This window comes from Myotis lucifugus, unplaced genomic scaffold, assembly GCF_000147115.1.
Source record: "Myotis lucifugus unplaced genomic scaffold, Myoluc2.0 scaffold_722, whole genome shotgun sequence".
NCBI lineage: Eukaryota > Metazoa > Chordata > Mammalia > Chiroptera > Vespertilionidae > Myotis > Myotis lucifugus.
In genome coordinates, this window is record NW_005871770.1 from 205,349 (window position 1) to 219,751 (window position 14,403).

General features: G+C 39.9%; 1 protein-coding gene across 5 annotated transcripts in view; it reads left to right on the top strand.

Annotated features, from left to right (window-relative positions):
* The window catches only part of BLM (Bloom syndrome RecQ like helicase), a 74,157-nt gene that overhangs the window by 42,925 nt on the left and 16,829 nt on the right, over positions 1–14,403 (top strand). For all 5 annotated transcript variants that reach the window (XR_002826955.1, XR_002826957.1, XR_002826956.1 and 2 more), the window contains 4 exons: positions 1,036–1,142; positions 4,178–4,338; positions 9,983–10,178; positions 10,581–10,771. Coding sequence is in view for 2 of the 5 variants with exons in the window: in XM_006105760.3 (XP_006105822.1) it covers positions 1,036–1,142; positions 4,178–4,338; positions 9,983–10,178; positions 10,581–10,771 (655 nt within the window). In the remaining 3 variants the exon portion in view is untranslated. The remainder of the gene's footprint in view (positions 1–1,035; positions 1,143–4,177; positions 4,339–9,982; positions 10,179–10,580; positions 10,772–14,403) is intronic.

The following is a 14,403-nucleotide window of genomic DNA, read 5'->3' on the forward strand; positions in this document are numbered from 1 at the left end:
AAGAAACGCAGTGTGTGGTTCGTCGGTTGGGAGCGTAAGTGTCTTCCCAGAAACTTGCCACTGGAGGGAAAGGAAGGTGGGATGCCAGCAGCAGTACAGTATTGGGTCAAGGGAAGCTTTTGTTGTTTTTAGGATTGGTGATCAGAGACAAAAGGGAAGAATTCACAGAAGAAACTGAAGTTCAAGAGAGGAGATAATGGAGAGGAAGTGGGAGAGAGGAAGTGGGATACCAAGGGCAAAAGACCGGAGAGAGAGAAGAGCACATCTGTCTCAGCGTCACCCACATTCTCTCCGGGACGCAGAGCCAAAGTACCGTGGCCCACGCACCTTTTGTTGCCCGGCAATTAGCCCCTCAATGTACACAGTCAACATTTGGGAAAACGTATATGATTTCTCTTATGGATATGGAGATATATATATATATATATATATATATATATATATATATATATATATATATATATATATATATATATAAATAATTGCTTTCCAAATTGATTTCCAAGAGGAAGGGAGAGGGAGAGAGAGGTAGAAACATCAATGATGAGAGAATCATCATGGATTGGCTGCCTCCTGCACACCCCCCACTGGGGATCAAGCCCACAACCCAGGCATGTGCTGTGACCAGGAATCGAACCGTGACCTCCTGGTTTATAGGTCGATGCTCAACCATGAGCCACACTGGCTGGGCTGATTTTCTTAATCTTTTAAATAATGTTTTAGTCATCTCTGCTCTTAGTCATCTTCATCTTGGAGGCTGGGCTCTCGGCTTATCTGCATGTGTTCTCTTCTACAGTCCTAGCTCCTTGTCAGCTAGTCCCATAGACACTCCCTCCTTGTCACCATTCATTTTGTTAGCCCCCTAACCCAACTTCCATTTCTCTGTTCTATTATGTAAGCTGCCAGGGCAATATTCAATTTAACACAACTCGATGATTAGGTTTGCTTTGTGGAACATCAGCATTTAATTTTTGAAGGTGGCTGAAACTGTATTTTCTCATAGTAACAAAATTTTATGTTTGGGACTTCTTTTAGGTTTACCATGAGCTTTAACAGACATAATCTGAAATACTATGTGCTACCAAAGAAGCCTAAAAAGGTAGCATTTGATTGCTTAGAATGGATCAGGAAGCATCACCCACGTGAGTACAGACATGTGATGAATTATGTCAAGAAGTAATAAATACATGTCTTCTTAGTACCACAATCTTATATAATAAAAGGCTAATATGCAAATCAGCCAAACGGCAGGACTACCGATCGCTATGATGTGCACTGACCACCAGGGGCAGACGCTCAACGCAGGAGCTGGGCTCACGGCTGTCGAGCGCAGTGGTGGTGGCGGCAGCACTAAAGATGTCTGACTGCCAGCTTAGGCCCGTTCCCCCTGGGGAGCGGGCCTGAGCCATCAGTTGGACATCTTCCGAGGACTTCATGGACTACAAGAGGGCGCAGGCCGGGCCAAGGAACCCCCCCACCCCTGTGTGCATGAATTTCATGCACCGGGCCTCTAGTAGAATATATAAAATTGCATAAGAAACATTTCTCATGATAGCACTGATTTGCTATTTATAGAGCAGAATATCTCAACTCCCTCAGTTCTGAATATTGTGAAATCTCATTCGGTTTGATAACAATAAACCCTAACAATAAAAAATATGTTTTAAAATAAACCCTAACCAAAAAAAAAATATTAAATATTTCCTCCTACATCTCTATTTTATAATGGATGGTTTCAGTGTCTTAACTCTGGCTTCTATCTGTGTGAATTATACAGGTCTTTGTTTCATTGTGTTCTCCCAAGTGTGTCTGCCTTTAAACTATAATAATTAAAATGAGATTCTGAGATTAATGGTAGTTTCCCATGTAACCCACTTTCCATGGAGAAATTAAACATCTTTATTTCATTTTTTAAAACTTAATATACATATTGGTTTGAAGAAATCAAACAGCGCAGTGATGGACCATGAAAAAGTTAGTAATTTCCCTCTCCCTGGCAGCTAATATAAATAGCATAATAGTGTGTAAATCTATACCTTTGGCTCTGACACAGAGAAATGGCTTTTTCTTGATACCTTTATTTTCTGATTTAAAAAATAAATACATAAAAACAACAATAAATATAATACATGCTCATTGAAGAACATTTAGAAAGCAACAAAAAGGAGAAGGAAGCAAAAGACAAACCTCACCTCAAGACAAGTCACTGTTATCTTTTTGGTTTGTTTCCTTCCATTAATTTTTGAATGCATTTTTCTGTCCATTAGCATACTATATACTAGGTGTACCGGTTAATAATGGCGGATTTTGTAATCAAAGAAAACAAGATAATTTCAAGAGAAACACCAAAAGTGCTTTATTCAAAGTAATGTCCATCGCTAGCTACACATTTCCCCCATCTTTCAGGTATTTTGTGGATACTGTCCCAATAGAACTTTTCTTGGTTTGAGGCAAACCATTCAGAGACCGAATTTCCCAGTTTTGAAGTGCTACTCAGAAAGTGCATGTGCCATCGATTGGAACAAGTGGTTCATCTGAAGGAGCAAGATCTGGTGAATACGGCGGGTGGGTTAATACTTCCCAGGCAAGATCTTTTAACGTGTCTTTAACTGGTTTTGAAGTGTGTGATGGTGCATCATCATGAAGCAAAATTACTTTGCCGTGTCTTCTGGCACATTCTGGTCGTTTCATGATCAAAGTGTGGTTCAAATTGATTATTTGTTGTCGGTAGCGATCAGTATTAACGGTTTCACCTAGTTTTAGAAGCTCATACTACACCACACCTTCCTGATCCTACCAAACACAGAGCATTGTCTTCTTTCTGAAGCGATTTGGCCTTGCAGTTGATGTTGATGGTTGACCTGGATCAAGCCATGATTTTGTGCGTTTGGGATTCTCAAAATGAATCCACTTTTCATCGCCAGTCACAATCCGATGCAAAAAAAGACTTTCTTTCGTGCCATTGAAGCAACATTTTACTGATGACTTTGGTTTTCCATTTATCTTTCGTTCAGTTGATGTGGCACCCATTTTCCTTCCTTTAGAATATTTCCCATTGCTTGTAAACGATCGGAAATTGTTTGCTGAGCAGTTTGACATGCATCTTCATCCAATAACGCTTGTAATTGTTGGTTTTCAAACTTTTTCGGTTGACCTGGACGTTCTTTGTCTTTCACATCGAAATCATCACTTTTAAAGCGTTTAAAGCAGCATTTACAAGTATCTTGAGATAGAGCATATTCACCATAATCTTCCTGAAGTATATGATAACTTTTTCTTCAAAATAAATTAATGAGTTAAAACTTCCCACAATTGCTCTTTTTTTGGCACGAAATTCAACATTTTTAAGCGTAAAAATATCTACGATGTTAACACCTTCAGCAAATTTGACATGAAATTTTGAAGCTTGCTGTCAGTATAACAAAATTGCATACATATCAAATTGCATATATATCAACATATGTGTAACTCCATCTACTGAAAAAAATCCACATTATTAACTGGTACACGTAGTATATATATACTAGAGGCCTGATGCATGAAATTCGTGCAAGGGGCTCCGAGGGCCAAGGCAGCAGCCCCGGAAGGACGTCCGGTCTAATTAGCATATTACACTTTTATTATTATAGATTGTGTTTCTATCCTTAACTTGTTTTATATCTTGAGCATTTTCTCATGTCTTTTTAAAAACATAGAAAATAGTTGACAATTATACCGTATATTATTTTATAATTTCCTGTCTTAGCCTCCTAATTTTGACCATTAAAATTTTTCTAATTTTTAAAATTTGAATAAAACTTTTTGTGTAAGTCCTTGTACCGCTTTATTTTCTATATTAGTTTTCTAAAAGGAAACTGAGTCCAAAGATAGAAGCATTTCTGGGGCTCTTTGATACGTATTGACATTTGTTTTCAACAAAACTTGTGTAAGGGTGCCTGCCCATTTTCTAGCCAGTGTGGAATAGAGCCCGGGGTTTGTCCGGTCCACCTCAGGAGTCATAGCAGGGATAGGATTAAAGGTCAAACCCTGACATTTTCAGTGCACGTGAGTTCTCCTTGCTTGAATTCTTTTACCTACTATAAGAAAACGATGGAGGTCTATTTATGTTTCATATGTTTTAAAGAACATAATATAGATTGTGCTGTTATTTATGTTACAAATCCTCATTTCTTGGCAGATGATTCAGGGATAATTTACTGCCTCTCCAGGCGAGAATGTGACACGATGGCTGACACCTTGCAGAGGAACGGTCTCCCTGCTCTTGCTTATCATGCTGGCCTCAGTGATTCTGCCAGAGACGAAGTGCAGCACAAGTGGATCAACCAGGATGGCTGTCAGGTAACATTTTTTTAAGATAAACAAGTAATTTTTTTATAGTATATAAGCAGACATGCTCATGTAGAATGAAAATTGTTTTTATCATAAGTAGTAAACATCAAAATAAGACTGAAATAAAAAAAATGTTTTTAAAGACTTCTAAAGTTGCTCTTTCTTAAATAAAACAACAACAACAATTTTTATTGAGATTAATTCAAGACCATAAAATTCACCCTTTTAAAAAAGTTTACAAGTCAGTGGTTTTAGTATAGTCACAAGGTTATGCAGCCATCGCCACTAATTCTAGAATACTTCATCATTTTAAAAAGAAACCCCATACCCATTAGCAGCTACCCCTTACTCCCCCAACCCTCCATTCCCTGGTAACCATTAATCTACTAGCTACTACTAATCTGTCTCTCTAAATTTTCCTATTCTGGACATCCTATATAATAAAAGCCTAATATGCTATGTGTCCAGTCGTCGTTCAACCAAGCATAATATGCTAATGATATATTAAGGCCGCTCAACCACTCACTATGACGTGCACTGACCACCAGAGGGCAGATGCTCCGACTGATAGCTTAGCTTACTGCTGGGGTCCAGCCAATTGGGACTCAGCGAGATGGGTCAGACACACCCTGGAGCCCTCCCACAGTCCCTCCCTGGCCCTTCTTGCAATCTGGGACCCCTCGGGGGATGTTGGAGAGCCGGTTTCAGCCCAATCCCGCAGACCAGGCCAAGGAACCCCACTGGTGCACGAATTCGTGCACCAGGCCTCTAGTTTCATATAAATGGAATCATACAGAATGTGTTCTTTTTTAAATATATTTTTATTGATTTCAGAGAGGAAGGGAGAGGGAGAGAGATAGATTGGCTGCCTCCTACACGCCCCCTACTGGGGATCGAGCCTGCAACCCAGGCATGTGATCAGAATCGAACCCAGGACCCTTTAGTCCACAGGCCGACCGACACTCCATCGACTGAGCCAAACCGGCCAGGGCCAGAATGTGTTCTTTTGTGACTCATTTCTTTTACTTATCATAATGTGTTTTTTTATTGTTGACACTATTACAGATGTCCCCCGTTCTCCCCTTTCCTGCCTCCACCCACTTATATGTTCTCAAGGTTTATCGACATTGTAGCATGTATCAGTACTTCATTCATGTTTGTGGCCAGGTAATATTCTGTTGTATGAATTTACCAGTTTGCTAGGCATTCATCAGTTGGTAGACTATTGTGAATAAATGTGTGTATAAGACTTTGTTTGAATTGATGGGAATGTAAGCTATAGAATTTTACATTCCCATCCGAAATATATGAGGTTCCAATGTCTCTGCTTCCTCATCAACACTTAGTATTGTCTGTCCTTTTACTGTATCCATGCAAGAGTGAATCTCAGGAAAAGGACTAATGCTTTCTTTGTAGTCTATGAATTTTTCAGCTCTCAGAAAAAGAAACCATTACCCTCAAGATATGGAGGAGAAATATCTCTCAAAATTATTTCCTAAGGGGGAACAGAAGGATATCTTAGAGGATATCAGCCTAGTATCCTCAGAAAGAAGTGGTCTAAGATGTAAATCTGACTCAATGCAGACATTTTAATCAATGATGTAGTAAATAACTTGAGAATGTGAAAGAAAAAGAAAACAGATGGCTGCCAAAACCGGTTTGGCTCAGTGGATAGAGCGTCGGCCTGCGGACTGAAAGGTCCCAGGTTCGATTCCGGTCAAGGGCATGTATCTGGGTTGCGGGCACATCCCCAGTAGGAGATGTGCAGGAGGCAGCTGATCGATGTCTCTCTCTCATCGATGTTTCTAATTCTCTATCTCTCTCCCTTCCTCTCTGTAAAAAATCAATAAAAAATATATTTAAAAAAAAAAAAAAAGAAAACAGATGGAAATTGAAAAGAAAAAATATGATACTTGTTGGTGACAGGGGATAGGGGTTTAGCTTACAAATAATAAGTGTACCCAAACAAGAAATCAGGATAGTTAAAATGTGCTATAAGTAAATATATAACAAATTTAAAAGACAAAAATCACTGGGGGGAAACTTACATATAGATATAGTTTGCCACTTTGATTTACAAACCTAAAAAATTATATTCATCAAGATTTACTCTACAAAGAACAGAAAACAGACATGCCTAAGGAGTTTCACTAAATACATATTTTAAAAAAACAGGAATAAACTTTTTAGAATCAGAAATGGGAAGACTGGAACTAGAGAATTTCATACCTAGCTCAATATCATTTATGTTGAAAACAACAGGAAGGCATTTTCACATATGTAAATGTTCAGAAAATAGATCATTGATTTATCTTCACTGAAATACAGATGTCAATCTTCTCAAATCAATTTATATATTTAATCAAATTTCTAGTATTTTTTTTCCTTTGATAAACTTTTTTCTAAAGTTTGCCTGGAAGAATATTCAAGTGAAGATAACTAAAAGAATTTGGCAAGAAAATAATAACACGTCAACACTAGCTATATTATAACATAGATCAATGAAACAAATTCAGAAACACACTGGGAAACATGTAAAACCAGTATATAATAAAGAATGTATTAAAAATTAATGAGGAAGGGAAGATTATTCTACTGGTATCATTTTGGATCCTCGTATCAAAATTAATTACAGGTAAATAAAGATATTGCTATTTTTAAATGAATGAATTCTGAGTAGAAGAGAACCTAAGCTTAAAAATAGCCCAAAACTAAGTAATCACAGAAATGATACCTAAAGAGCTCAATGTTTCTGTATTAATAAAATTATAAACAGCAACAAACTAGGAATTATATTTTCAGCAAATAAAACATAATGAAGAGCTTGTAAAAATTTGATAAGAGCCATGACTGGTTTGGCTCAGTGGATAGAGCATCGGCCTGCAGACTGAAAGGTCCCAGGTTCGATTCCGGTCAAGGGCATGTACCTTGGTTGCGGGCACATCCCCAGTAGGGGGTGTGCAGGAGGCAGCTGATCGATGTTTCTCTCTCATCGATGTTTCTAACTCTCTATCCCTCTCCCTTCCTCTCTGTAAAAAATTAATAAAATATATTTTTTAAAAAAATTTGATAAGAAAAACATGAGTCTTAATAAATTACCCTATAGGCCATCAAGAGACTATTGGAGTCCTAGCCGGTTTGGCTCAGTGGGTAGAGCATCAGCCTGTGGACTGAAGGGTCCTGGGTTTGATTCCAGTCTAGGGCACGTGCCTGGCTTGTAAGCTCGATCCCTAGTTAGGAGACCTGCAGGAGGCAGCTGATCAATGATGTTTCTATCTCTCTCTCCTCCCTTCCTCTCTGGAATCAATTTATCTATCTATCTATCTATCTATCTATATATACATATATACATATTTTTTATTCTTTTAAGAGACTATTGGATAGGAAAAACTATAAAAGGCCAAATTCAAATGCTTTTTAAAATGCAACTTTGCTACTATTCAAAGGAATTCAAATTTAAAATAGTGAGAGATCATTTTCACCTCTTGCACAAACTTTTACTAACTGTTGGGGACAGTGCTGGAAGAGGCAGGTCCCTGGTGTTCATGACAGCCTTTCTGGAAAACAATATGGTGGGCTATTATCAAGAGCCTCAAATCTGAATTGTGAGCTTGGAATCGACATCAGTGTGATCTTTAATAGTAAATACCCCAATAACATTTTACTACTAAAGAGCCTAAATGTCCTGAGAGAAGGAATGGGCACCTTATGGTACTACATTCATGCCATTAAAAATGGTTTATGAAGAATTTTTTAATGATATGAAAATGTTCATGATGGAGAAAGGTAGTGAAATGTAGAATTCAAAAGTGTGTAATCTCAACCATAACAAAGATTGAATAAAAAAAAATAGACAAGAAAAAAGAAACCGATTTTTTTAAACTTCTTTAAATCTTTATATCTAGCCCTGACCAATTTGGTTTGGTTCAGTGTTTAGAGCATCAGCCCTCAGACCAAAGGGTCTTGGGTTCGATTCCTAGTCAAGGGAATCGAACCTTGGTTGCAGGTTCCCCAGCCCTGGTAGGGAGGCACACTCTCTCACATCGATGTTTTTTGTTCTGTCTCCCTCTCTCTCTTGCCCCCTCCTCTTCCCCCTCCCTTCCATTCTCTAGAAATCAATGGAAAAAATGTCCTCAGGTGAGAATTTAAAAATATATACATAGTATAAATATTCTAATATATATATATATATATATATATATATATATATAAAATAAATATAAAACACTTTGATAAAAATGTGGTTTTTAAAAATTGGTTAAAAATATTTTTAAAATCTAATTGTTTTCTACTCTCAGACAAGCTAATCCTTACAGTCAGGGTGTAGCCTACTGGACAGCCTTGGTCTTGTTAGATTTGTGAGTTAGAATAAAACTTGGTTGTTTTTCTTCACAAAGAAATGATTATAGCCTGAAGTTTTAAAAGCAATACAGAAATAAAGAAGGCAGTGACAACTAAACAAAGCTGGTTTCCCAGGTGAAGGCTTTCGGAAGGAGTTGGCTGTCATCTGCGGCCTTGAGTCATGTATCCGCCCCACGTGGGGTTCTTGGAACCTTGTGGACCACACCCTGTGGGCTTGTGGGCTGGGACATCTTTCTCCGAAGTCTATCTGCTCTCCACCACTGCACTTCCTCTTTCCAAGGAGCTCTGCCTTTGATCAAAGTGCCGTAAATTTAGATGGACCGCGAACCTAGACTGCAGGCTGCTGCCATTCCCAACATTGACGAATGTCCCCATTTGCCACGCACGTGCTCCATAGGTTGCAGTTCCCTTCTCTGGGATTCACAGCCACTGAGATCGTGGCGTTAGCCTCGGTCTGGCTGCCAGATAGTTCATTTGCTTTTGAAATACTGTTTTTGCTGTAGCAATTAATCTTTTAAAAATAGCTTTATTTATATAATGCAATTTTGCCTGGAGATACAGTGTTTTTGTCTGGGTTAAATAGGCCCTAAATTTGCAAAGGAAATGGATATTCTTGAAGGTGATTTTTTGCTACACTGATTTATCAAGCTCCTGAAATTTAACCGTCACCTTGCTTCTACTAAGTAATTTGCATAGGCCAAGATCTAGGGTGTCCAGTCTTTTCCTGGTATAAACAACTCAGACTTTTACTCACATGAGTTTTGATAAAAAACTTCACATTTTGACTGCAATTAACTGATGAATAAAAGAAGCGGCTGTATGATCAGCTGCTGTCACTGGGAGAAGAGATGGTACACACGGAACCGGTGAATCATCAGAGAAGCTGGCAGCAGTGACCTTGGACGCTCAAGCCCTGGGAACACCTGAGCTGAGCAGCACGGTTCTGATCACTGGCCTGGACACCCTGGCCGTGTGCGCGGCACTCACACCACCTCGTCAGACACGTAAGAGAACAAACAGCTACAGCACGTTGAGTGGTGGCTGCTACCGGCTCCCTCAGATGACAGTGCCAAGTCGAGTGTCTCTTTACCTTCTTGGGTCTCAATAAAACTGCAAATTGCCAATCTGGAAATCTCCTATTAGTTGTGCTAAATAATGGGACCAAGTTAAGATACTAGATTGTTGTATAGAGTACATCTCAAAATAGAAGAGAAAGCTTTTAGGAGCACCTGTTATTAAAATGACTGTTTTAATGCCTTATGAGGCTAATAGGCTTTTGCTCTTACATCAGGTTATCTGTGCGACAATTGCATTTGGAATGGGGATTGACAAACCCGACGTGCGATTTGTGATCCACGCGTCTCTCCCTAAATCTGTGGAGGGTTACTACCAAGAATCTGGCCGAGCTGGAAGAGACGGGGAGATATCTCACTGCCTGCTTTTCTATACCTATTATGATGTGACCAGACTGAAGAGACTTATACTGAGTAAGTCCCCCTTCAGTCTCGTGATAGTGGTACCCTACTTCTGCTATTGTGGTACTTTTGGTCTAGTTACAGAAAAATAGAAATGCTTATATAAATATGGGAGTTTTAATATCATGCGCATATCATGCAAATCTTCATCATCGAGAATAATGAAGATTTGCAGAATATTTTCAGATACTCCTAACTATCTACATTTATTCCTATAAAACTAATATCTTAAGGGATGGCCATAAATATTTCGTTAATTATAATATAGAATGTTATGTTGGTATATAATGCTATTAATAATTATTTCATTTAATATTTAAAGTAGCATGAATGTATTATAAATATTTCTGTGATATTCTCTTTTGTTTTTTTACTCTAATAAGTCTTTTTTGCTATGTTCTTCATTTCTTTTAGTGGAAAAAGATGGAAACCATCATACAAGAGAGACTCACTTTAATAATTTGTATAGTATGGTTCATTACTGTGAAAATATAACAGAATGCAGGCGAATACAGCTTTTGGCTTACTTTGGTGAAATTGGATTTAATCCTGATTTTTGTAAGAAATACTCAGAAGTTTCTTGTGATAATTGCTGTCAGTCAAAGGTAAAATGGAAAAAAAATTTTCTCCTCTTGATATAGAAAAGTTAGATGAAAGATGGATTTAATAATTAGTTTTCCCATCTTCTTGAGATAAGCCTTCTCAATCAATAAAACTGTCTTTGCTACCAAAAAAAAAAAAAAAAAAGTGAGATGAAAATAGTGGCCCCTAAGGAATTAAACAAGGGAAAGATTGCTTCCTTCCCATAGTGATTTGGAATGGAAACATTTTAATATTCTATGGAATATCTTTAGAATTAGAAGCCCTTAAAAATATACTGGGCCTGTCCAAAACACGGGGGTTATTGTATACATGCACTAATAATTATAAGATACTTTAGAAATATCATTGTACAAAAAATCCAAAGTGAGCAGGTAGAATATTTTCAATTCAACTCTAATCCATATTTAAAGATCTCATTCTCAAAAGAGTTGTAGTACCTGGAGTCCTGTGTGTTTGAATTCAGATCAATTAGATTATTCTATAAATCGGTTTTTAAAAAACTATGAAGAATAATGGCAATAACTTCTACATGAGTTAGCTATCATTTGTCCTAAAAATAACCTTGGGAGATTGTCAAATTCAAGTACTTGATTGTACCTATGATGGTAATGCTATGTTTTAATGCAAGGGTCCTCAAACTACGGCCCGCGAGCCACATGCAAATACAAATATTGTATTTGTTGCCGTTTTGTTTTTTTACTTCAAAATAAGATATGTGCAGTGTGCATAGGAATTTGTTCATAGTTTTTTTTTTAAACTATAGTCTGGCCCTCCAACGGTCTGAGGGACAGTGAACTGGTCCCCTGTTTAAAAAGTTTGAGGACCCCTGTTTTAATGTCTGAAGTTTACAGAGCATTTTCTCACGTGATATGTTACTGTAAATGTCTGTGTAAGGTGCTGGGAATTCACAAAAGAGCGTGGTGGGGCCCATTCATAGACTGGAGGGGAGACAGACCTATATGTGATCAGTGCAGTTACAACTAGACATGCAGCACTAGCCAGAGCAGAGGTGACTGAATCTCTCTTGGGGTGCAATCTGGATTCATGGCCATCTCCACCCACCGCACCCAACTCTGTAGACATTGCTAATCAGGGCACTCATTCAACAAATATTTGTTGAGTGCCTGCTCTGTGACAGGCACTGTTGTAGGAGTTTGGGATACATCACAGAACAAAATGTAAAGGTCCCTGCCCTTGAGGATCTTACATTCTAGCAGAAGGAGGCTGAATACAAACACTACACATAACAAGCACATGTTAAGGGGTAAGGGCTGTGGTGAGAAGCGCAGCATTATAAGGAGTCAGGACTAATGGGTGGGATGCAGGATGCAGCATTAGATAAGGTGGCCCAGAGAAGCCTTATTGTAAAGGTGACGTCTGAGCAAAACCCTGAAGAAGAGAGTTAGCTGAGCAGCTCTCTGGATGTGGGCATTCCTGGCTGAAGCCAAGAACAACAGCCCTCAGGTGGGGGCAGGCTTGTGCGTATGAAGGATAAAAAAGGAGCCCGCGTGGTGAGCAGGGCTATGAGTTAGGAAAGAGGTCGTGGCAGGTCAGAGCAGTGGCTGGAGGGCTGCGTCACTCAGAACGGAGTGATCCTCAGCAAAGATGTTTGGGTAAGGCTGTCTGGCAGGAAGAGTCAGGAATTCCGTTTGGGGCGTATTGAGTTAGATCTGTCCATTAGATCCAGAAATTCTGAGAAGAGGCCGGTGATCCATATAAATTTGGGGGTGTTTAACTTATTGATATTATTTAAAGGCACAAGAGCAGATGAAATCTTCAGGGGTATAAGTTTAGACAGAAGAGAAGAAAACCAAAGATTGAGTCCTGGGACATGAAGAGATTGAGAAGAAGAAGAACTAGGAAAGAAGACCAAGAAAGAACAAGTGAGATAAGAGGAAAACCAAAGAAGCTAAGGATCTGAATGTGCTTAAGTAGTCAGATGCTGCTGCTAAGCCAAGTACAATTAGGACTGAGAATTCACCGTGGCCCTGCAGAAACCATGATGACTGTGGCTTGACCAGTTTCAGTAGGGTGGCGCAAAATTGGAGGCAGTGAATATATAGGACTCTTTCCAGTTTTGTTTGAAAGATGAACAGAGAAATGAAAGTAGCTGGCAGGGAAAGTGTAGTCAAGAAAAGACAGGAGAAATAAACATTTGTGTGCGGATAGGAATTTGCCTCCAGAGGATGACAATTTGGTACATAAGGATGGGGGAGAATTGCTGAAGCAATGTCCTTGAGTAAGCAGAGGGGATGGGATCTAGTCCTAAATAATAAAACCCAAATATGCAAATCAAACGAAAAGTGGAAAGACCAGTTGATATGACTTGCACTGACCACCAGAGGGCAGACACTCAATGCAGGAGTTGCCCCCTGGTGGTCAGTGATCTCCCACAGGGGAGGCACCGCTCAGCCAGAACCTGGGTTCACGGCTGGCGAGCCCAGCAGCGGTGGAGGGAGTCTCTCCCACCTCCGCAGCAGCGCTAAGGACCCCTCGGGGGATGTCCAGGGAGTGGGCCTAAGCCAGCAGGCAGACATCCCTTGAGGGGTCCCAGACTGCGAGAGGGCATAGGCCTGGCTGAGGGCGCCCACCCCACCCCACCCCCCACCCCCAGTGCACTAATGTCGTGCACCGGGCCTCTAGTATACAGTATAAGTAGAGAGATTGCCTTTAGACGGAAACTTGGGTAGTTCATCTATAATAACAGGCGGAAGGATGAGAAAATGCGCAGCAGGTGCTGACGGTAGCTGTAATGGAGGAAGTTTGTGAAATCTTTCCTGGTTACTTCAGTTTTCTCAAGTAGGAAGCGAGGTCGTCAGCTGACAGGATAAGAGAAGGGATTGAACAGAAAGGAGAAAGTAAAATAGTCATCTAAGACAGGGGTCAGTAAACCTTATCTTAAAAGGCCAGAGAGTAAATATTTTAAGCTTTGGGGCCTTAGAATCACAGCCTCTGTCACAGCTACTACTCAACTCTGCTATTTTTAGCCCAAAGCAGACATAAACAATAAGTGCATTGGTTTTCCATGGCTGTGTTCCAGTAAAATTTGATTTAGAAAAGCAGTCGTATAGCTCATGGACTGTAGTCTGCTGACCACTGTTCTAAGAGAATGGAGGAGTGATGGACTAAGGATGTACAGAGATTACCTGGCAGCGTTAAGGGTCCACCTGAGGTTTGTGGCCATGTATTGAACGTGCAAACAGTCAACATGGTGGCAAGTGTAAGTGTTTCTCCAGCCAAGTTCAGCTGCAGAAGTGCAGACATGGATGGTGGAGCACTGCATCTACTGTGTCCTGTCAGGCGATGTGATGACGAGGCCTAAGGGCAAAGGACTTGAGGGTGTATGAAGGGTGGTATGACTATATGATGGTCTGTGGGATTCATGCTGAGTTAGGCGAACATCTGAGGGTGAGGATTGGTGGATGCCAGATGATGTGAGCTGGAAAGGTAGGAGGGTGGTGGTCAGAGAATCAAGGGGTTGTCTTCATTCGTTTGGGAGAAGTAATAGGTGTGACCTAGGGAGTGAGTTGCTGGCGTCTGTGGAGGACAGGATCACTGGAGCAGAGGAGATCAGTGCTGAAGGCCAAGGTGCGGGAGGATCGCCTCTGTCCTAGTCGGGAATGATGTTGGAGAG